A 23,873-nucleotide genomic window follows, 5' to 3' on the forward strand; every position below is an offset into this window, starting at 1 on the left:
GACACCTCCTTTAAATCCAAACCCGAGTTAAGACCTTTGTTACATGTTCTTATCACCACTATGCTTCTCACAATGACAAATTATTCTATCAGGCGTTACAAAACCTCTATCTCGGGGCAGCTAGGTGGTGCAGTGGATAGAGCACCCACCCTGGAGTCAGGAAGACCTGAGTTCAAATCTGGCCTCAGACACAACACTTACTAGCTGTGTGATTCTTGGCAAGTCACTTAACCCCAATTGCCTCACTAAAAAAACCAAACAAAACCTCTATCTGAGAATAGCATATTCTGTCCATCTCTCTTTATACGGTACCATGTTACCTTGTGCTTAGCAAGAGTTCATAACCCAGAATAAATATTCTTGATGTTTACTTCATTTTAAAAAAAGAAGTGATCCAAGTATGCTCTCAAGGTCTCTCTAAAGAATTTTGGGATTGATTGTGAGGCATGGGAGATGCTGGCACAGGTTCACCCAGCATGGTGTGCCCACATCAAAGAAGGCACTGTACTCCATGAAGCAAAACAGAATTGTAGAAGCCCAAAAGAAACAAGAGATGAGCAGATTTAGAGACATCTCCATTCCAAATGTTCACATGGACTATTTGTGCCCAACCTGTGGAACTCATATTGGTCCAGTCAGTCATAGCTGTACACACTGCACCTCTTTGGGCACAGATGAAAACCACCAAGTTTCCTTAGAGATTGGATCTCAAAATGTCTCAGCTTCCTCCTACACTGGGCAATTCACAGTTCACCAGCCTATACATATCTGTCCCACTTGATTTTGGGGTGGCCAGAACTGGCCCCAGCTGGGTGTTGTGCTCTTTCCATCAGGCTTGGTAGAGTGCTGAACAGCTCCCCATGTGAATGGTGTCCTGTCCTGGTGACCTGTGTCACTCCCTATATTCCTCAGTTCTCTGGCCTGGCACCAGCAGCTCTGGTACTTCTGCTTCTGGGTTGTAGTCCCCAGCAGATTTTTGGTACTGAACTGGCCATGGTAGCTGTTGAGGCTTCATTAATTCTCCACAGCTTGGACCTGAGGTTTCCAAAGCACTGGAAGAGGGTGGGGGTGGGGGTCCAGGTATATAAGATCCTTGGGTCTGCTAAAGCAAGCTCACTGCTAGTACCATGTGAAGTTGAAGAGGGATGCTGAGTGAGCTCAGGGTCAGTGAGCATCAGTTCCTTTTTTTTTTTTTTTTTTTTGGTGAGGCAATTGGGGTTAAGTGACTTGCCCAGGGTCACACAGCTAGTAAGTGTTAAGTGTCTGAGGCCAGATTTGAACTCAGGTACTCCTGACTCCAGGGCTGGTGCTCTATCCACTGCGCCACCTAGCTGCCCCAGTTCCTTTTTATAAAAAATTTCTTTTGGGTTCTGAATGTTAGACCATGGAAATAGCTGAAGTTGCTTTATCTTTGACACATGATTTGTTTTGGAGAGTTTTGAGAGGTCATGGTGATCAGAGAAAACATCTAGTCCACCATCTTATTGCTCACATGACCCAAAAGTAAGTTGCTAAGTCTTGTGGGTTCTACCTACAGACAATCTTTGACTCTTTCAACATGGGGCAAAGATTTGGAGGAAGACACTGACATGCTGGATGTGAAGTAAGACATATTTTTCTCTGATCCCGACTGTGTTTGAGAATGTTTGTCACAAGCAAGTAGACAGATACCAAAGTAAGTTGTCAGGGCTTGAGTTAGTACAAGCAGCTGTGATGACACCAGGTGAGCAACAGAGGTGACTGAACAATGAATTGGACTAAATCTGCAAGGTAATAAAGCACTGAAAAGAGACAGTGATATCCCGTCTCCTCCCCATCTCCTCAGAAGGGGAGTCAAAAATTTCCATGAATTACATACTCAAACTCCCTTATTCCTCTCTTTGTCAGCTTGCTTGAAAGGCTGTCAGAGAAATGTAAGAAGTTTCAATCCTGTCCCTAAATGTTTACTTTCATTCTTAGCTTTTAAAAAAGGATAAAACACACTAGGCAATGGAAATCCTAAGTTGTTTGTCACAGTTTTGTTAAACTGATGAAGAGAAAGGGAATTTCCATGTTTAGAGACATTTTCTGTTGAGGGGAATTATTTTTCTGGTATATTAATGACCAATTATTAAATTAGAATTAAGACTTATTTCCCTATCCAGGAACCAGCCCCTGTAGGCCAGTCAGCTAGTCTCTGAAGGACATTGCTAATAGATGAGATTGCCCCAAATCTTCCAGGAATATGCTCCATGATCTGGGGTGGGGTCCCCTCCCACCCAATTAGGAGACCTTACTTCTTTCTAGAGTATAAACAGAATCCAATCTAGGTGAATTCAAGCCCCAAAGGATTAAGCCTATGCCCTTATACCCCTTCCTTAGAGTTTAGGGTAACCTAGCTTATGAAGGAGAAAACCAACCAGAGTGGTATGAGTAGAGATGGATTCTTTTGTCCAGATTGCTAGAGGCAGCTGAGTCTTGTGATCAAGCCTCATTTTCAGAAGGAGCAGAAGACTTTAAGCCCACCTCCTAATTTAAACGCTTACCACCCCCCCCCAGCATTAATTGTTCACAAATCAGGGTTGATTTCTCCTGTCAGGGGCATTCCCTTTCAAAAAAAAAAACATTTAAAGCATTCAGTGTCAAGATTGATTAGCAAGAGAGAACAAAGATTATCAATTTATTGACTATCTGCTAGCCTAATTAATAAACTGATTATTAATTACCCAGAAACTCTCTCAGGTTCTTCATTCATCTCACTGTCCAGATAACCTGGGCTGGGTTTGGACTCCACATAGAACCAAAAGGTATTGCAAAGTAGAAGGACTAGTTTTAGAATTTTACACTCCTACAAAAATACTCAAGCCTAAAATTTCCCTAGATACCTTCTTCTCTCCCCCCCCCCCTTTTTTTTTTTTTGGTAAAAGAGATAATGAGCCAGCAACAGTTTGTGAGGGAAGTAAAAGTTACAGCTTCAGCAAGATCAACCCAGGGCTTTACTACTGTATTTCAAAAGTACAACTTTCTAAGAGCCTGTGTCTGAGGAGACTGAGGAGTCAGTGTATTCATGACATTTCTTCTGAGAATACCCAAACAAAGGATGTGTAGTTGGTTTAGCCATGTCATCATAGTAACCCAGTGAAGCTTCGTGCCTAACCTTCAAAAAGAAGCTAAAAACTAAAAGCTTATTTAAAACTAAAAGCCTACTATTTGATAAGTAGGGATAGAATATTTCAATTTCAGCAAAGCATTGAATAGATTTATGCTATTCCTGTAGATATGGTGGTAATTTGTGGGTGAAATGATAATAGAGTTCAGTAGATTCAGGAATGGTAAAATTTCTAGAATCAAAAAGAATGAATATTTTTATATAAATTGAAAGGAGGCCTCTAGTAGAATGGTCCAAGGATTTGTACTTGTCCAAGTGCTATTCAATAATTCTATCAAGGACTTGGATGAAGGAATAGAGAATATCCTTGACAAATTTACAAATGATATGAAACTAGGAGGAAAAAACTAACTCTGGGTAGCAGCAGGGTCAAGTTACAGAAGAATCTTGATTGGCTAGAACAACTTGAGAGAAACATTCGAAGTTTCATACTTGGATTTAAAAAAATCAGTCAGGGGCAGCTAGGTGGCGCAGTGGATAGAGCACCAGCCCTGGAGTCAGGAGTACCTGAGTTCAAATCTGGCCTCAGACACTTAACACTTACTAGCTGTGTGACCCTGGGCAAGTCACTTAACCCCAATTGCCTCACTAAAAAATTTAAAAAAAAAAATCAGTCAACAGCTTTTGTGAAAAAGAATTTTAGTAAAACTCCTGTTAATTTTAGTAAGCTCCTAGCTCAATGAGTTAACAATGACACTACTATCCTATGATACACTTAAAGAAGCCTAGAGACAAAAAGGAGACAGTGCTGCTGTGCGGACAAGCCAAACAAATCTCGGATTTCAATTAAGTGGTGTAAGTGAACACATAGGACAGTTATGGAGCATATGATTATAGGCACACACAGGAATAACTATAATCAGCAGTTACAAAAGGCATCGAATACAGTTCACTGCAAATCCTAGTCTGGCAGTATAAACAGCCATATTACTCAGGAAAAAGCAGGTTCCACTGATTAACCAGTGATGTGCCAGAGGTGGCCATTTTAAATGCCATCAGGGACAGAGGCTTTCATGTCATACCCTAACCAAGGGCTCAGTGGAAAAGAACTGGTATAGTGGAATATTCTTCCAGGGAACATAGGATAGAGGAATACTATTGAATGAGTGACCTGAAGCTTGAACCTTTATCATTGTTCCATGAGGAAATCTTCAGGGGAAAGTACATTCCTATGGTATTGCTAGAGGGAAAGCCAAGAAATGAGAAATGTTAATTATTGGGAAATATATTTAAGAAGAAAAGCAAAATAGAAGATGTAAAGCAGGAACTGCCTACTTTCCTCACTGTCAAATGGTTCCAGAAATTCCAGCAGTAGTTATAAAAAAAGGGGAAGAAATTAAAAATATTAAGCTAGACAAAGACAAAACTACAAAATAAACCTGCAGTAAGCATCTGCCTCCTCTGTAAAATGGAGACAATAGCACATTCTATTTCATAGGGTTGTTTTGAAGATCAAAAGAAATTCTATGCCAGAGCATTTTACAAACTTCTATACATCCATACCATGCTTGTATTACTATTCTCTGAGGATACTGAAGGGCTCCCCAAAGAAGTGAAAGTCTGAGGAAATGACTGAAGAAAGCTCTATTAAGGAGGATGTAACTTCAAAATAACAATGAATTCCCTTAAAATTAAAGCTCTAAACTTTTTTCCTAATGTTTCCTTCTGACAGATCAAGAATATCAGTAGAGTTTGAGCAGTAACTTTCTCTGGACAACATATCCTATAGATTTTTTTTTCCTATAGATTTTGAAGATCAAAAGGGCACCTCTTCTAATTTTTTATAGTAGTTAATTTTGAGAACACCTATCTGTAATGAATTGTGGAATATGGTGAAAGTTGGTGGTCTAAATCTAATTTCTGCCAAACTTCTTTCTGACTTGCCGAACACTTCTTGTCACATAAGTTTCTCCCTAAGTAATTTTGGTTTTGAGTTTCTCAAATGCTGGTTATTGAGTTCAATTGTTTGTTTCTTGTCTAATCTGTTCCCCTGATATTTTCTATTTTCCTAAACCAGTGCTAAATAGTTTTTAGATAACTATTACTTTATATATTTCCCCACCCACCCACCCAGGGCAATGAGAGTTAAATGACTTGCCCAGGGTCACACAGCTAGTAAATGTCAAGTGTCTGAGGCCGGTTTGAACTCAGGTCCTCCTGAATCCAGGGCTGGTGCTTTTATCCACTGTGCCACCTAGCTGCCCCCAAATCCCTGCTTTCTTAGCAGCCAAAGCTAACAAAGACCCAGAAAATAAAGCTCTGACTACCCAAGGTCCTTGCTGCTGTCAAATGATTCAACATGAAAAACTGAAATGGTTTTATCCATACAAAGGTGATTAAAAGAAATGCATTATCATATGCTTTGGTACTGCATAATAGGGACTACAGGCTCTTTCCTAACATGGAGGTGAAACTTCCCATGTGTTATTTTCTATCTGGACATAAACATCTTGACATCTTGTTCTATCTTAGCATAGTGTTTTGCACATAACAAAATTTCATTAAATTCTCATTCATTTTGTTCCTTCAAATGAATGTTAATATTCTAACTTCAGAAACAATCCCTTTGGTAGATCTATTGCTATAGCCTAAATCATGGTTACCTTTAATAATATTGTTATCTTTGTTACATTAGCAAGATCAAGACACAAGCACTGAATATTTCATTAGTTTGTTGTTTTATTTTGTAATTGTCTATATAAACACCGAGTGTGTTTTGGGACACTGATTTCCAAAAATTTCATGTACTTCTTAGTTCTAAGTGGTGGTGTTGTCATTTCAGTTGTCTGACTTTTTGTGACCCCATTTAGGGTTTTCTTGGCAAAGTTACTGGAGTGGTTTTCCATTTTCTTCTCCAGCTCATTTTACAGATGAAGAAGCTGAGGCAAACAGGATTAAGTGACTTACCCAGGGTCACATAGCCAGTGTCTGAGGCCAGATTTGAACTCAGAAAGATGTCTTTCGGACTCCAGGCTCAGCACTCTATCCACTGCACCACTTAGCTTCCCTCTACTGTGATTAGGCCCTCACTATTTCTTTTTGAATTTTGAGGCTGCCATACAAAAATGCTATGGGTTTCTGTGGGGTTTTTTTTGTAGCCTGCATCTTTACTAAAACTATGGTCTCAGTTTCTTTGCTGATTGCTTAGGATTTTCTAGGCAAGCCTTAACACTATCAGCAAATAGGGATAGTTTTGTCTTTGTCTATCCTAATATTTTTAATTTCTTCCCTTTGTGTGTGTTTTTTTTTAAGTGAGGTAACTGGGGTTAAGTGATTTGCCCAGGGTCACACAGCTAATAAGTGTTAAGTGTCTGAGGCCGGATTTGAACTCAGGTACTCCTGACTCCAGGGCTGGTGCTCTATCCACTGTGCCACCTAGCTGCCCTTCTTCTCTTTGTTTTATAACTACTTCTGGAATTTCTGGAACCATTAAGCATGAGGAAAGTAGGCAATTCCTGCTTTATATTTTATTAGGAAAACTTCTAGTGTTTCTTCATTGTGTAAAATGCTAACTTGGCTTTAGACACTTTTGATCATACTTTCTACAAAGATCCTTCTATGCATTTTATAAAACTTTATAGCATTTTAAAGTATTAATTAGTACTGCACCTCATAAAAAAGCTTTTTCTGCATCTGTTGAGATAATCATGTAATTATTGGTTATAAAATATTTTTCTAATGCTAACAACCTGTCAATCCCTGATATAAATCCAACCTAATCATAGTGAATTTTGTTTTCTGTTAAATTTGGAAAGTCACACATAATGTCAGGATTTTTCAACATGTTAATTTGGTTTGCTGAACTTTTATTTTTATTTTAAGGGATGATTATCTGAAAGCGGAAGAGAGTTAAGAGTAAGAAAAAAAGGAGATGTAAAAACAAAATGTAAAAAAAATTTTTTCAAAAAAAAATGCAAAAGAGGTAATTTTGGACTTTGTCTCTCATTATCCACCCTGTTTTTTGAGATCAAATAAAACTGACCATGTTTGAAGAGATCATTTATGAAACCTTCTCACTTCCTGAAATGTAATATGATCCATTACTCTCCAAATATCAGAATCTTTCAGACTTATTCCTTCTCTTAACTTATTAGCCTTGATGTAAGGAGCAATGCATTTTGATAAAGTAATTCTGAATTGATTAGTGAACCAGAGTACTTGAGTCCTTAACTTTAAAATATTTGTTCTAAGGAGGGGAAAATAAGAATATAGGTATATTATTTTCCTTTATTATAGATGTATCACATCATTTTACTAAAACACTTGGATTTTAAATGGTAGCATTGCTTTAGTGAATAGAAAGTTGGCCATAGTCAAGAAAATCCATGTTCAAGACATACCCATAACATACTGGTTGTGTGATCCAAGGCAAGTTGGAACCTCTTCCTACCCTTTAGGCAACTTCTTAAGCCTCTACGTTGCAGAGTCTGTACTAAGCTGCATTGGTGGAAGAGGTGTCTTATACAAATGAAAATGATACGACTTGTGAAACCACCATAAAAAAATTGTTACCACAAAAACAATATAGGATATTGTCATTTCAGGGCAATTCACAAGTTAGTAAAACTGCCTTTTCTACAAAAATTTTTGGCCCTCATATGAATTCAATTATGTTAAATTAAAAGACTGCCTAAATTCACAACACCAAAAGGACTTTCTCTAGTCTGACTAAAAAGATTTCCCATGGGTTACAAAAGGGGTCCACTGCAGCTAAATAATTTCCTATACTGAACAGATTTCCTCTGATAGGAATTCTTTTATGTTTAGTAGAATTCTTTTATGCTTAGTAGAACCTTTATGTCAAATACTTTCCCACCTTCACTGAATTTAAGGTGGTTCCTCTGCAGTATGGATTCTCTTATGTTCAGTAAGATGTCCACTACGGCTAAATGTTTTCCCACATTCACTACATTCAAAGGGTTTCTCCCCTGTATGAATTCGTTTATGTGAAGTAAGGTGTCCACTCCGGTTAAAAGATTTCCCACATTCACTACATTTGAAGGGTTTCTCTCCAGTATGAATACGCTTATGTGCAGTAAGCTGCCCACTCCGCATAAAGGATTTACCACATTCACTACACTTGAAGGGCTTCTCTCCAGTATGAACTCTCTTGTGTGCAGTAAGTTGTCCACTCCAGGTAAAAGAATTCCCACATTCAATACATTCAAAAGGCTTCTCTCCAGTATGGATCCTCTTATGTTTAGTAAGGTCTTGATGCCAGCTAAAGGATTTTCCACATTCACTACATTTAAAGGGCTTCTCTCCAGTATGAATTATCTTATGTTTAAAAAGATCTGGTTGCCACCTAAAAGATTTCCCACATTCGTTACATTGAAAGGGTTTCACCCCAGTATGAACCATCTTATGTGTAGAAAGCTGTCCACTTTGACTAAAGGATTTCCCACATTCACTACATTTAAAAGGTTTCTCTCCAGTATGAACTCTCTTATGTTGAGTAAGGTGTCCATGTCGACTGAAGGATTTCCCACATTCCCTACATTCAAAAGGTTTTTCTCCAGTATGAATTCTCTTATGTGTGTTAAGGTGTCCATGCTGAGTAAAGGATTTTCCACATTCATTACATTTAAAGGGTTTTTCTCCAGTATGAATTCTCTTATGTTTAATAAGCTGTCTACTCCAGCTAAACAATTTCCCACATTCATTACATTCAAATGTCTTCTTTGCAGAACGAACTACCTCATGATTTATAAAGGATGAGCTATAATTGAAGACTTCCCCATATTCATAAGTTTTTCCTTCAGTACATCCCCTGTGAAGTTCAATACCTTCTGGATTGTAACTCAATGTCTTCCCATATTTATCTCTACAATGCTTCATCTCAGAAAAGAGTCCATTAAATTTCCTTTCATTTGACCACTGTTTGAAGTTTGCTTTGTGTGTATCACATTTACTTAGACGTTTTGTGGCATGATCTCTCTTCATTTTTATGGCAAGTGATTCTTCATTGAAGCCTTTTCTAAATACATCACATTGATTTCTATTAAATGTACTTTTCCTATCTATGACTGTTATCTCCTTCGAGAGGCTTTTGTCACTGCCCTTCTGTTGCTCTAAACTAATATCACATTCCCAGGTTTTTCTCAACTTGGCATCCCAGGGACCATCCTTCTTGGGTCCTTCCTTGGATGATTCTTCCACAGATCTGCCCCATATTTGTATTTCTTTGGTTGTTTCACACGAGCTTTCCAAAATCAGACTGTCTGAAATTTTTTAAAAAGTCAACATACAGTTCATGTTAGGAGAAAGTAAATTGTTTTATAGTTCATACACCTCCTCAGTATTCCTTGCCCCTTGGTAGACAGTGTCAAGCCCCTCCTGAATTCTCTATTTATGGAGGTGGTCCAGGCAGATTCCTCATCATTTCTCACCTGATTGCATGATTTCAACATCCCCCTCCTCCCAAGTATTCTCCTTCCCTGCTGCTTGCCCTTCCCATCTCTACCCTTTCAGCTTCTTTTTATGTGGTCTTCTCTCATTAGAATATGAGCTCCATGAGGACAGGGATTATCTTTGCCTTTCTTTATATCCTCAGCACTTAGCACTTAGTACTTATCTGGCACTTAGGAGATGCTTAATAGATATTTAAATTTTAGATTATCTTCTTTATCAAAGAGAATAATAAAAGAATCTAAAAATAACAGGACAAACATTAACAACATATTAACACCCAAGATATGTGAGAACAGAGCACCTAGCTACTTTAAGTAAGGTCAAGCATACAAGACTAAATTAATTACATTTCAGGCTATTGAGAAAAAAAATCAAAATAGATGTGATAAGAGAACCATTTTTAATCATCTTTAGCAAAGTAAGTATATTTTCAAGAAGATAGCATTATTGGAAGTTATAGATGGGCAAGTCTGCTACTAATCTCTACAAAAAATCTAGTATCTATAAATTAATAGAGGTACTATGTATAATTAAATAAAGTACTTATCACTGAGACATAGCATGAGTACATCTGGAGAAGGATTTGAAGAGAAAGTAAAATCTCCTACAAAAGGAGAAAAACTTAAAAAATGGGAAAACTTGCGTGAACTGATGCAAAGAAAGAAAAACCAGGAGAAAATTATACACAATGAAAATGCCATAAATGAAGATAACACTGAAAGACTCAGATTATTGCAATGGACAATAGTGATTACAGATGTCTGATATCAGGACATATTTCCTTCTTCTCTATTGAAAGGAGTGGCCTATAGATGGGAAATATTACTTAATCTGTCAGTATTTCTTTTTTTTTTGTAAAAGAAGAGTATTAAGGGGTTGGGGCTGATTACTAATCGTTTAGAAATAAAAATACATCAATAAAATGTTAAAAAAAAAATAAACATCCCATTTGGTCAGTAAATTGACAATCATTTATTTAACTCTTACTATGAGCCAGGCACTGTGCTAAGGGTCAGGATTACAAAGAAAGGTGAAAACAATGCCTGCACTCAAAAGCTAAACATTCTAGAGGGCGGCAAATAGGACATGCTTGATGAATCACAGAGACCATGGATAGAAATGAAGACTGGAAAAGAGGAAAGGGACATTAGGTTACATTAAGCTTTAAATGCCCCAAAGAGTATTTTATATTTTATCCTGGAGGGAATAAGAAGCCAATGGAGTTCACTGAACAAGGTGGAATAACTGGTCAGACCTACTCTTCAGAAAAATCACCTTGATAGTCCAGTGGAGGAGGAAGTGAAATGGGGGAGAGACTTGAGGCAGGGAGACCAGACAAGAAGACAATTTTAATAGTCTAGATGAGAAGTGATGAGGGCTTGAACTAGGCTTGTGGCTATGCAAGAGAAGTGAATGAGAGATATGAAAGAAATGCTATGAGGAGAGAAACAATAGCATCTGCAAACAAATTGGATACGAGGAGTTAAGGATGACGTACAAGTTGCCAGTTTGGGTGATTGGGGAGATAGTGGTACCCTCATCAGTAATTGTAAAGCTCAGAAGGGGGGAGGGTTTGGGGGGAAAGATAATGAGTTCTCATTTGGACATGCTGAGTTTGAGATGCCTATAGGATAAACATCTCAAGATGTCCAAAAGTCATCTGGTGATGGGTAACTGTTGTTCAGTAAACAGTCTAGAGCTAGATACAAAAACTTGGGAATCATCTGCATAGAGATAACTGAACCCATGGGAGCTGATGAAATCAAACAAAGCACAAAGAGAGTCAAGGACAAAGGTGGGAGGGGGTGCCTGGTGGCACTCAGTGGATACTCACAATGGATAAAGTGTCAGGAAGACTTGGGTTCAAATCAGCCTCAGATAATACCTACTAGCTGTGTGATCTTGGGCAAGTCATTTAACTTTTGCCTCAGTTTCCTAATCTATAAAATGGGGATGACGATATCACACCTCTCAGGTGAGGATCAAATGAGATAATATTTGTAAGCACTTAGCATAGTGCCTAGCACCCAGTAAGTGCTAGATAAATGTTAGCTATTATTATTATCATTATTATTGTGATTGTGACATGGATGGAGATCAAGCAAAGGAGACTAAAGCCTGATGTCTTTTAAAACTATGGTTAGCAGGGAACTGTTAACTAGAGATAGAGCAAAAGAAGCAAATTATGTTACATATAATTAAATAGCTTTTATGTGACCAAAATCCCAACAGAAAAAAAGTTAGCAAATTGGGGGAGGGGGAAATTTCATCATCAAGAACCTGTGATAAAAGTATGACATTAAAAAAAACAAAAAAATAGAGAGAATTTATATAATTTGAGACAAAGGAAAAAAAACTTTTCCCAAAGTGAGAAAAAAAAGGTGTGAAGTTTTCAAAATTGTCAATGAAAACAAATGCTCCAAGTTACTAAAAAAATAAGGGACATTCTCAATACATGCAAGCCTAAAGTACCATAGTATAGCCCCATTAACTTGCGAAGTTGGCAATACAGAAATAGATAATGGAGGGGCTTTGCTATGAACTGGTCCGACCGTTCTGGCAGTTTATTTTTAATTATCTAAGTAATGTTGTTAAATTCTTCATATCCTTCAATCCTTTACTTGGCATAAAACTCAAGGAAATCAAAGGAACTGCAGAGGTGATTTAGAGCAGTAGTGTCAAACTCAAACAGAAAAGGAGGCCACTAATCTGTACATAAAGATCCCTACAGGCCACTTAGTGACTTAGTTTTAAAACATAATATTATCTATGCTTTTAATTGTATTTATATTTATTTTGTTAAATATTTCCTAATTACATTGTAATCTGGTTCAGACTCCATTTGGGAATGTTGTGGGCTGTTCATAGTCTGTCCACAGGTTGTGTTTGATACCTCTGATTTAGGAGGCTTTGCACTTGTGAAGGCCAAAGACAGGACTTGACCTATCACATAAGTTTTTAAGAGCAAGAACTTAGGATATCAATTCCAGTTAGTAAAGAGAAAGGGGGATTCTGCAGCCTCAAGCATGGTTTGCATCTCTACCAGAGCAAAGTGACTACCATCTATGCACAAAGTGAAATTTGGTCTCCCCCCTTGAACTCTAGGTTACTGGGGAAGAATTCAATGGAAAAGAGAAGAAAACATTTCTCACATGGCAGAGAAGAAATTTAACCTGCATCTGAAGGTTTCAGAGTGAACATCTCTGCTCTTGCATGGAGTGACACCCATTTACCAGATTTTTACTCACTCACTTGAACTGGTACCTCCTGGGATTTGTCTCCGTTTCATCCATGGTGTTTCTCCTCTCTCCAAAAGGAAGATGAGATCTGGTTTGGTAACTGTTTGCCCTGCTCAGGGGAAAGAAATGGGCAAGAAAGATCTTCGAAGGGAGTCATTGCATGATCCAATCCTAGCTCCTTCTTCTGGAAAAAGGAAGGGTGTGTGACAGGAAGGACAGAAACTCTGTCTCTGAAGAATGCTTGAAATGCATTGTGTTCCCAGGAAGTATGGAGTGGCGACTCAGAGAGTACATTTGGGCTCAAAAAAGAAAATTCATATAACCTTATCCCAGAGGGGAGGAAGGGAATTTTTCATATTCTAAAATACCTTCTTTGTTTGGTATTTCAGCACAGAATCTTCATTCTTTCAACAATGATTATATTACATATTAATTATAATGAATTATATTATATCAATCATATTACATTAAAATTTAATCCACAAGGATTACTATGACAGGCACTGGGCTGAGGCCTGGCCCTTTATTTGCCAGTAGAACAAAGAATGGGCAAGATATAATTCAGGGACAATGAAGTTCTATAGGAAAGTTGTACCAAAAGGTCACTAATGCTGGGAACAGGGCATGGAAACAGCTTTTCTCTCAGTCCTGAAGGAATTAATGATCTCCTTGTATTATATGTAGTTTAAAATATTTCTGTCTACCAAGACAAAATTCAACTAGGTTCTATAAACACCTCACTGCCTCTAGCAAATGAAAATACAGATACCCCAATGAGCAGGTTTTTCAGTCGCAAAGGAAAGCTGCCTTTACCCAGGGAGACAAGGTTCTTGTAGTTCTCCAGCATCACATCCCTGAACAAGGTCCTCTGAGCAGGGTCCAGGTGCCTCCATTCCTCCCAGGTGAATTCCACAGCCACATCCTTGAAGGTCACTGACTCCTGAAACATCCAACACATTCCTGCTCATCCAGGGATCCTCTCTAATGGGGAACTTCTGAAGTTAGCCAGATCTACATATACTAAGTAGCAGCCAGAGCTCTCTAAGTCAAATGTTTATTGAGAACCAAGATGCACCTCACTGTAGATTAGACTCTAGCATTCTGAGTTCCTGCAATGTTGCTGAATTTGAGTTTTATATACTGTAAGAAAATCATTATTAATAATGAATTTCTTGGGGGGGACTCAGGGACCCAGTTTTTTAGTCCCTGTGTTATATTGGGCTTTCTCTCCACTGCCACTAGAAAGTGTAGTTCTTAGAAACTTTAGCTAACCCTGATGTGGGGGATGGGTTTAATGGATCAGATTGATTGTGAGGCGTTCCAAAGAATTACAAGACGCAGCGACTCAGTTTCCCAAGTTTTATTGAAAGACTGTTGACCACAGTGAGAGCACCATGGAGATAGGTGTCTCCAATAGGGGGGAGGAAGAATAGTTATATTTATAGTGAGAAAAAGTAGGTTATCTCCTCATTGTCTTAATCTCTTCCTTATGGGAGGTTCATGGGAGGTCTTATCCTAATTTAGACTTCCTAGGTGCTCAGACAACCCCCGAGGCAGGTACCTTTTCCCTGGAGGTGTTTTTGGGGTTTACACATCATAAGGTGAACCTAAGAACACATCGGACCTTCTCTGCAGATGTTCCTAAAGACAGGCTTAGACTTGTCAGACCCAGAGGGTCTCTGTGTTTATGGTATCTCTTTACTTAAGATCTGGTTTCTAGGTGTCCTGTCACCTAGGAATATTAATGGATATTAATGGTCCCTAATTATAGTCTAGGTTGATGGTGAGGGTCGATAGGGACAAACCCTCTTGGTTACTGTAAGAACACAAACAGTAGTTTCTCTATTAACCCTTTTAGGGACTACTGATAAGGACTCAAGCCTCAGTTTATCTGTTAACCCTTTTTAGCCTCCTCCATCAACTGCTTTTAGGACCAGCCCAGGAGACCTTGGGAGGATCCATAGAAGTGGCATAGTAGGCACTCAAGTTTACTGACTGACTGACTCACACCAAAACCCTAAGGCCCTTCAGTATAACAAGGGTCCCTAAGATGACACAAAGGTAGAAGTAAGGTTAGAGGCAATTCCAGCTACAAAAACCTTCCTGCTAAGGGCATTTCCTTGAAGGGAAAGGTGGATAGGAACTCAAAGGATTAAGAAAACCTACTCCCAGCCTGTGCCCTGGGACAATGTTAATTCTTTAGCTTTACAATTGCTTTTATCCTGAAGCATCTCTTGCCCTTTGCCCCTACCTACAGGGAAAAAGAATACCCTAACATAAATTGAGGTCAGGGCTCTCCTTTCAGATATCAACACCAAGGTTCTTGGGCCAACAAAGGAATCTGCCTGCCTTCCCGGAAAACAAGTTTATTGTAATCCATTACGCCCCCTTAAAATTCAAACACTTCTCCTATAGAAATTGAAATAAATATCTTGTCTAATAGTGCCTCTAGAAATATATCTGAAGATAAAAGATTTAAAACGCCATTCTTTGGTAAAATAACTAGTCACTTTAAAAAGATCCAAGGTTTTGGGTGCCAATGACAATCTGAAAAGTTGATGGCAAACCAAAACCAGTAACATCTGCTTGATGGAGGGACTATTCAGGAAAACTACCCATTTTGTTGATTCATACAAGAAAATAATGCCAACTAAATTGGATGCTCTTTTAAATTAAAAACTTTTAAACTAATAAACATTTCCTTTCCTTTCTACTCCTCTCCAATAGAAAAAAAGAAAAACTCTCATAACAAATATGAGTAATTAAGCAAAACAAATTCCATGTTCAGTAGATATGTTTCATTCTGCATCTTAAGTCTATTACTTCTCTGTATTATTTATCATCAGTCCTCTGGAATTATGGTTGGTCACTGTATTGATCAGAGTTCTCGTCTTTCAAAGTTGTGTATCTTTATAATGTTGTTACTGTATAAATTCTTTGGTTTTGTTCACTTCCCTATCCCTTCTTCCTCGTTTGTATAGTCTTTATTTGTACCCTAATAATAAAAGTTCCCCTTGCTCTTCCTTCCCTTTTCTTTAATATTCCCTTTCTTCTCCCTTTCCTTTCTCTTAACATCACCCAAGCGTAATAAAATAACTCCTAGCCCTTCTCATATTTAACTCCAGCTATGACTTCTGGTAACATTAGGGTTTTGAAGGGACATTTGCATCATTAGATTGTGTGGGTTTATTCTGTATCCTGAAACTTTGCTACGAAGTTGTTAATAGTTTCAAGTAGTTTTTTAACTGATTCTCTAGGATTTTCTAAGTATAACCATATCATCTCCAAAGACTGATAGTTTTGTTTCCTCATTACCTATTCTAATTCCTTTAATTTCTTTTTCTTCTCTCATTGCTACATCTAATATTTCTTGTACAATATTAAACAACAGAGGTGATAATGGACATTCTTGCTTCACCCCTGATTGTTTTGGGAAAGCTTCTAGCTTATCCCTATTACAGATAATGCTTTTTGATGGTTTTAAATAAATGTTAAGATAAGTTCCATTTATTCCTATGTTCTTTTGTGTGTGTGTGTGTGTGTGTGTTTGGGGTGTTTTTTGGTGAGGCAATTGGGGTTAAGTGACTTGCCCAGGGTCACACAGCTACTAAGTGTCAAGTGTCTGAGGCCAGATTTGAGCTCAGGAACTCCTGACTCCAGGGCCAGCACTTTGTCCTTTGCAGTCCTAGCTGCCCCCCCAAATTAGTATAAAGCAAAAAAAGAGGAGATCCTAGACCAGTAAATGTCCAGTTAGTGTTCCTGACATGGATGAGGAATCAATAAAGGAGACTGAGAAAGGATAATCAGAAAGCTAGGAGAACCAAGAGAGAAGTGTCATGAAAACCCAGAGAGGAAAGACTATCCAGGAAAACATAATGATCTATGAAGTCGGGGGCAGCTAGGTGGTGCAGTGGATAAAACACTGGCCCTGGATTCAGGAGGACCTGAGTTCAAATTTGACCTCAGACACTTGACACTAACTAGCTGTGTGACCCTAGGCAAGTCACTTAGCCCTCATTGCCCCACTCCCCCCCAAAATGTTAAAATGATCTATGAAGTCAAGGAAAAAGAAAAGGCCATCAGACTGAGTATCATGAGATTGTTGGTAACCTTAAGGAGCACAGTTTCAGTTCAATAATGATGCTGAAGAGAAGTTTGGCAGAGAGGATCAGAAGGGAAAGCATATAGTGTACAGGCTCCAAGGGAGGGAAAAAATACGACAGTAGGGAACGGTAGGATCAAAGTAAGTCACCACAGACAAGGACATATTTGTAGGTAGCGAGGAAAAAGCCAGAAAACAGGCAGAGATTGATTAAGGAGTAATACGGTGGTACAGGCAATGTTAGAGAATGGGGGGGGGGGGCGGAGCGGGGGTAGGGATGCTTTGGGAGGCTGGTCTCTTCTTCCTGAGAAACAGAAATATGGGAGATAATCATGAGAGAAGATATCTGAATGACATGGAAGGAAGAAGAGAGGAGTGAATGCCAGTTTCAATGGCATCCTTTGAGTTCCACACACAAGACACTCCATCTCTCCCCTCCGGGCATTTTCATTGACTGGTCCGCCCTCTCTCCCGCCCCCCCCCCCCGCAGGGAATTCTCTCCTCCCCCCTCTCTGCCTCCCGGCTTCCTTCAAGTCCCAGTTTAAAGTTCTACTTTCTGCAAGAAGCCCTTCCCAGTCTGAGACCCCCCAAGTGACCTCACCTATATCCTGTCTGTACACTGTTGTCTGCATGCTCTCTCCCCCGTTAAATTGTAAGCTCCTTTTGGGCCAAGCCCAGCACTCGGCACAGTGACTGGTATATAGTGGGTGCTTAATAAATGCTGACCACTCACCTGGGCGCTGGCCGTGCCCATGGCCAAGACCATACCCTCAGGATACGCGAGCTCCTCCGCGGCGCCCCTGGGGAGAAGGGCCAGTGGGCAGAGCGGCCTTTCCCGGGCCTGCCTAGAGGCCCTCCGGTCCCAGGCCCGAGATCCCCCCGCGGGGCTGGCCCGAATACCTGCGGAGACAACCTGGGAGGGAGACCTGGAAAAGAGAACTGAGCACCCGGAAGGAGAAGTGTGGGGCTGCTCTGAGAACAAGCATTTCCGGAGGCTCTGCTGCACAGAGAACGTTTCTATGGCAACCGGCCCCAAGGCCTCCAAAGACTGTCATTCATCCATAGGCCTTCTGGGAAATGCAGTTCCGAGGCCTGGAAAGACTTGTGCGCATCCTCCGACAGCTGAGCGCGCAGGTGCAGACGCGCGAGGACCGCCCAGTGGGATTCCCTCACCTAGGAAGCTGCGAAACCCAGGCTTGGCTTCGTGTGGGAGAATTCAGGGGCCTGATCTTGGGTGGGGCGCTGTAGCGGTAGGAGCCTCGAGGGGGCATCCACCAAAGCTCGACCCTAGATCCTTTTTTATTTTCTCCTTTGCGTGTTTTCGGCACTTCTCCCGATTTCTGGTGTTGGGCTTGTGAGGAAGATGGGGAGGGGAAAGTGAGACTGTGCACCCCGCCCTGCATGGGGAGATGTGGCTGGTCCTTCACCCGCGTGGGGCCCAGAGATAGGAGGGCAGGAAGGGGCCTTTGGGCACAGACCGGAAGGTTAGCAATCGCTTACTTCTACTACAAATAATAACCATGGCGAGCAGCACTTCGCAAGCATCGCCACCGTCATGCAGCTAGGTCAGTGTTTGAGGCCACATTTGAACTCAGAACTCAACACTTTATGGGCTGCGCTCGATAGAGCCCTGCACCTGGCATCAAGACCTGGGCTCATTTTTTTTTTTAATTAAAAATTTATCTTTTTAATCAGCAAAAATCTGCTTTCTCTTCTGCTCACCCTAACCCTTCTAATACAACCACCACCATCCATTAAGAATGAGAGAAAAAAGCCCCTGGAACAAACATGTATAGTCAAGCAAACAAATTTATGCTTTGAGAAAAAAAAAAAGTCTTAATCACCACTTTAAGTCTATCACCTAGCATGAGGTGGGTAATATCTTTCATTATCAATCTTCTAGAATCATGGTTGGTTATTACATTGATCAATCTTTCAAAGATATTTGTGTATACCATATTGTCATTGTATAAATTGCCTTCCCGGTTTTGTTCACTTTATTCTGCATTAGTTCATATAAGTCTTTCCAAGGTTCCCTGAAACCATTCACTTGTTTTTTTGGTTTGTTGGTTTTTGGGGGGTTTTTTGGTGAGGCAATTGGGGTTAAGTGACTTGCCCAGGGTCACATAGCTAGTAAGTGTCAAGTGTCTGAGGCGGGATTTGAACTCAGGTCCTTCCTGAATCCAGGGCCAGTGTTCTATCCACTGTGCCACCTAGCAGCCCCCCTTCATCATTTTTTTATAGCATAGCAGTATTCCCTAGGATCTATGTAGTATAACTTGTTCATTCCCCAATTTATAGGCATCCTATTATTTGCCACCTCAAAAAAAGTGATGAATGTTTTTGTACATCCTTAAAGTTTGTTTTACTTGAGAGTAATCCTTCCCTTAATCTACTTTCCCTCTAATTTTCCCCTTTTCCTTCTCTCCTTTCTTATTTCCCTGTTGAGTGAAATAAATTTCTGTACCCAATTGTGGATGTGTATTCTTCCTTTGACAAATTCAGATGAGGCTCAAATGTTAGCTGCTCCCTTAACCTTTTCTTTTTCTCCTTTATCATTTATTGTATACGTAGAGAAACTGAGGATTAAGTCTTGCTGAAGATCACACAGGTAGCTGACCGAAGAGCTGGTGTTTTAAAAATAACATTTGGTGTTTTCTCCAATTACATGTAAAAACAATTTTAAACATTTATCTTTAAAAATTTTTGAGTTCTAATTTCTCCCCCTTCTTCCCTTCCCTCCTCTTTCCCCCAAATGGCAAGCAATTTGATATAGGTTATACATGTCTGCAAGACCAATGTCAAAGTGTCGCGTTCATGAGGGACTGCCCCTCTGGACAAAACTTTTCTCTCTCCCTTTTCTATAATTGATATTAACATATTATTCGTTAGCATAGGATATTATTTTTGGCTGTTTCATTGAGCAAACTCATTCATTTTTAAATGAAACAAAGGGGAGAATGTGGTAAAAATTATTTGTGGTAAAGATATATATCAGAAGTTTTAGCAGAATCATTTGAGAGATTGCACATGCTACTGAAGTGACTTTTGAAGGACCTCCCTTTAGGGGAAGAGAACGCAAGGAACTTCCATTACGCCAACTTAAAAGTGAGGGCAGGAATGGAAGTTCTCTCTCTCTGGCTGCTAAACTTAGCCGTGGCGGCGCGCAGATGAGAGGAGTTGAGAAACCTGTGGTTGGTGTTCGGCTTTGGGTGTGCTGGTTCTCGGTCTGGTGGGCAGTTTGGGATTCAGTGAGTTTTATAAAGGAAAATAGACTAAGTTTAGATCTAAGGTCATTCATCTGTATTTCTACTTCCCTATTTCCCTAATTGGTATCACCTTTTGTTGTCTAATTAATTCCCAAGCAATAAAAACTAATCCCTCACAGATTAAAGCTCAGAGGCTTCTTTTTCTTAGTGGTCTGAAAGAGATATATATATTTAAAGGGAAAAGTTAAAAGGGGGAGTTTAATGCTCCGTATATCTAATTTTGAATCTCACACATGTAAAATCATGCAAAACATTTCCTTATCAATGAAAGGAAATACAGATTCCCTCCCCCCCCCCAAAAAAAAACCACAAAAAAGAAAGTAAAAAATAGTATGCTTAGATCTTCAATCAGACATCAGTTCTTTCTCTGGAGGTAGATAGCATATTTCATCATAAGTCTTTCAGGGTTGTTTTGAATCTTTGCATTGCCAAGAATAGCTGTCATTCATAGTTGATCATTGTACAATATTGCTATTAGTGTATACATTGTTCTCCTAGTTCTGCTTGCTTCACTTTGTATCAGTTCATGTCAGTCTTTGTAGGTTTTTCTGAAAGTTTACTGCTCCTCATTTCTTATAGCACAATAGTATTCCTTTATAAAAATATATCACAATTTGTTCAGCTGTTCCCCAGTTGATAAGCATCCTCTGAATTTTCAATTCTTTGTACCACAAAAAGAGCTGCTATAAATATTTTTGTATAAATGGGAGCTCTTTACCTTTTAAAAAAATCTCTTTTGAGATACAGACCCAGTAGTGGTATTGCTGAATCAAAGGGTATGCAAAGTTTTATAGCCCTTTGGGCATAGTTCCAAATTGCTCTCCAGAATGGTTGGGTCAGTTCACAATTCCGCCACAATGCATGTGTCCCAGTTTTCCCACATCCCCTCCAACATTAGTCATTTCCCTTTTCTGTCATATTAGGCAATCTGATAGGTGTGAGGTGGTACCTCAGAGTTGCTTTAATTTATACTTTTCTAATCAATGGTGATTTAGAGCATTTTTTCATATGACTATAGATAGTTGTGATTTCTTCACCTGAAAACTAACCTGGTCATATCCTTTGACCATTTATCAACTGGGAAATAACTCCTATTCTTATAAGTTTGACTCAATTCTTTATATATTTGAGAAATGAGGCCTCTATAAGAGAAGCTTGCTGTAAAAATTCCGCCCCCCCCCCCCCGTTTTCTGCTTTCCTTCTAATCTTGGCTACATTAATTTGTTTGTGCAAAACCTTTTTAATTTAATGTAATCAAAATTATCCATTTTATATCTTGTAACACTATCTGTTGTTTGATCATAAATTCTTCCCTTATCCATAGATCTGACAGGTAAACTATTCTGTTCTTCCCTAATTTGCTTATGGTATCACTGTTTATGTCTAAATCATATACCCATTTTGATCTTATCTTGGAATACAGTATGAGATGCTGGTCTATACCTAGTTTCTACCATACTATTATTCAGTTTTTGCATCAGTTTTTGTCAAATATTGAGTTCTTGTCCCCAAAACTGAGAGCTTCGTGTTTATCAAATACTAGATTGTATTGTTAAGGGCTAAAATTCTAGCTAAACTGTCTAAAATATCTAATGAGTGGTCGCCAATAAGTTATAAGCTTTAACAAGAGTTAGGCTTTTAAGCATTTATTAAGGAGAATAAGAATTTGGTAAACAGAGAGAGAAAGGCCTACATTCATCTATCTATTAAAGATAGAGCACGTTTCTAGCTCCCTTCTCCATCAATGTCCTCAGGAAAGAGCACAAGACAGAGCGCTAGTCTCTTCCCTCTTCCTCCCACTAGCCAATGTCACTTCCTGACGCCAAAGAAAAGATTCCTGGTCTTGCCCTCAAAGACCTTTGCTTCATGGGTGGAACTCTTCTACAGTAAGTATGCAGCATGTGGCGTCATTCCAATCGTTACAGTATTGTGTGTTGTGTACCCAGTCTGTCCCATTAATTCATCACTCTATCTACCAGATTGTTTTGATGATTACTGCTTTATAATACAATTTGAGATCTGGTACTCCCTGGAGGGAGAGAGAGAAAAAAACTCCTGGAAAGAACCAAAAGGTACAAACTTTTCAATGATGCTCCTATTCCCAGCTTACTACACTAGAATTTTCTGGCAATTTCCCCTTGAATGGGATTGGGGACAACCCTCTCTCTTTTATGGTTATAAATGAAGAATTTTTAAATACTTACTATGTGTAAAACACTGAATACTACTGCAGAATAACCTGGAATTTGGGTCTTTAAAGTGTTTCAAGATGAAATCTTCTGGTGGGGGTGGGGGGGGCTAGATGGCGCAGTGGTTAAAGTGCTGGCCCTGGATTTAGGAGTACCTGAGTTCAAATCCAGCCTCAGACACTTAACACTTAATAGCCATGTGACCCTGGGCAAGTCACTTAAGCCCCATTGCCCCGCAAAAAAAAAAAAACCAAAACAAACAAACAACAAGATGAAATCTTCTCTAACTTGTCCCACAAACAGTACAATTAAGGAAGACCCGAGGGCAGCTAGGTGGCGCAGTGGATAAAGCACCAGCCCTGGATTCAGGAGGACCTGAGTTCAAATCCGACCTCAGACGCTTGACACTTACTAGCTGTGTGACCCTGGGCAAGTCACTTAACCCTCATTGCCCCACCAAAACAAACAAACAAAAAAAAAAAAGAAAAGAAAAGAAAGAAGGAAGACCCAAGAGCTTGGGGGAAATGGTCATTTTTAACCTATTGTTAATGGGAAAATCAGGAACTCAGAGAAGCTAACTCCTGGCAAGCATATCTAAGCAAAAAATCAAAACAAGAAATGTAGCACATTTTTCTAATCTGTCACATGGGTATGATGATAGTATCTCTCATAAGATTGTTTAGAGGATCAAAAGAGAATCTCTTCAAGGTGCTTTAGAAACCTTTGAAAACTATATAATTGTGAAGTGTTAGTGTATTTCTCTAAATAGGAGATAGAGAGGGGGTCCAAAGAGGTGAAGCAGTCTGAGTGGAGGCCCAGGGAGTGAAGTAAAGTTACCACTAAAGAGGGAACTGAGAATAAGCTCTGTTAAGGTACATGTTACTCCCTCAAAATGCCCAAATGAATTCATTTAAGTTCAGATTAAGGCTTTAATAAATTTTTTGCTGTACCTTTCTGAAATATTAGTAGGTTTGACATTGGTCAAACAGTCTGGAAAATTTTGATACTTAAATTTTGAAAACTCAAGGAGACCTCTACTAATTTTTTAGGGCATCATCTTCAATATTCAGATCACATATTCATTTTTAATTTATCAAGTTATGTTATCTTTAATAATATTTTTTCCAATTACATGTAAAGACAATTTTTAACATTCATTTTAAAAAAATTTTAAGTTCCAAATTTTCTCCCTCCTTTACCTCCTTCTCCCTGAGATAGTAAGCAATTTGATATAGATTATACATGTGCAATCATGTAAAACACATTTCCATATTAGTCATGGATGTTTTGATCCACAGTCCAACTCCACCAGTTCTTTCTCTGGATGTCGATAGCATTTTTCATCATGAGTCCTTTGGAATTGTCTTAGATTATTGTATTGCTGAAAAGAGCTAAGTCATTCACAATTGATCATCATATACTATTGCTGTTAACTGTATACAATGTTCTTCTTATTCTGCTCACTTCATTTTGCAATCAGTGCATGTCTTTCCAGGTTTTTCTGAAATCATCCTA

At 39.1% G+C, this 23,873-nt stretch overlaps 1 protein-coding gene across 1 annotated transcript in view; it reads right to left on the minus strand.

The window, feature by feature from the left end:
* Positions 1-6,052: 6,052 nt before the first annotated feature.
* LOC122748321 (zinc finger protein 665-like) overlaps positions 6,053-23,873 on the minus strand; it is a 38,111-nt gene continuing 20,290 nt past the window's right edge. The window contains exons 6-10 of the mRNA XM_043993982.1: positions 18,091-18,251; positions 17,634-17,900; positions 13,612-13,738; positions 12,812-12,907; positions 6,053-9,369 (exon numbers count right to left, since the gene is read on the minus strand). Coding sequence (XP_043849917.1) covers positions 7,976-9,369; positions 12,812-12,907; positions 13,612-13,738; positions 17,634-17,900; positions 18,091-18,251 — 2,045 coding nt within the window. The 3' untranslated portion in view covers positions 6,053-7,975. The remainder of the gene's footprint in view (positions 9,370-12,811; positions 12,908-13,611; positions 13,739-17,633; positions 17,901-18,090; positions 18,252-23,873) is intronic.

This window comes from Dromiciops gliroides, chromosome 3 (genome assembly GCF_019393635.1).
Source record: "Dromiciops gliroides isolate mDroGli1 chromosome 3, mDroGli1.pri, whole genome shotgun sequence".
Classification (NCBI taxonomy): domain Eukaryota; kingdom Metazoa; phylum Chordata; class Mammalia; order Microbiotheria; family Microbiotheriidae; genus Dromiciops; species Dromiciops gliroides.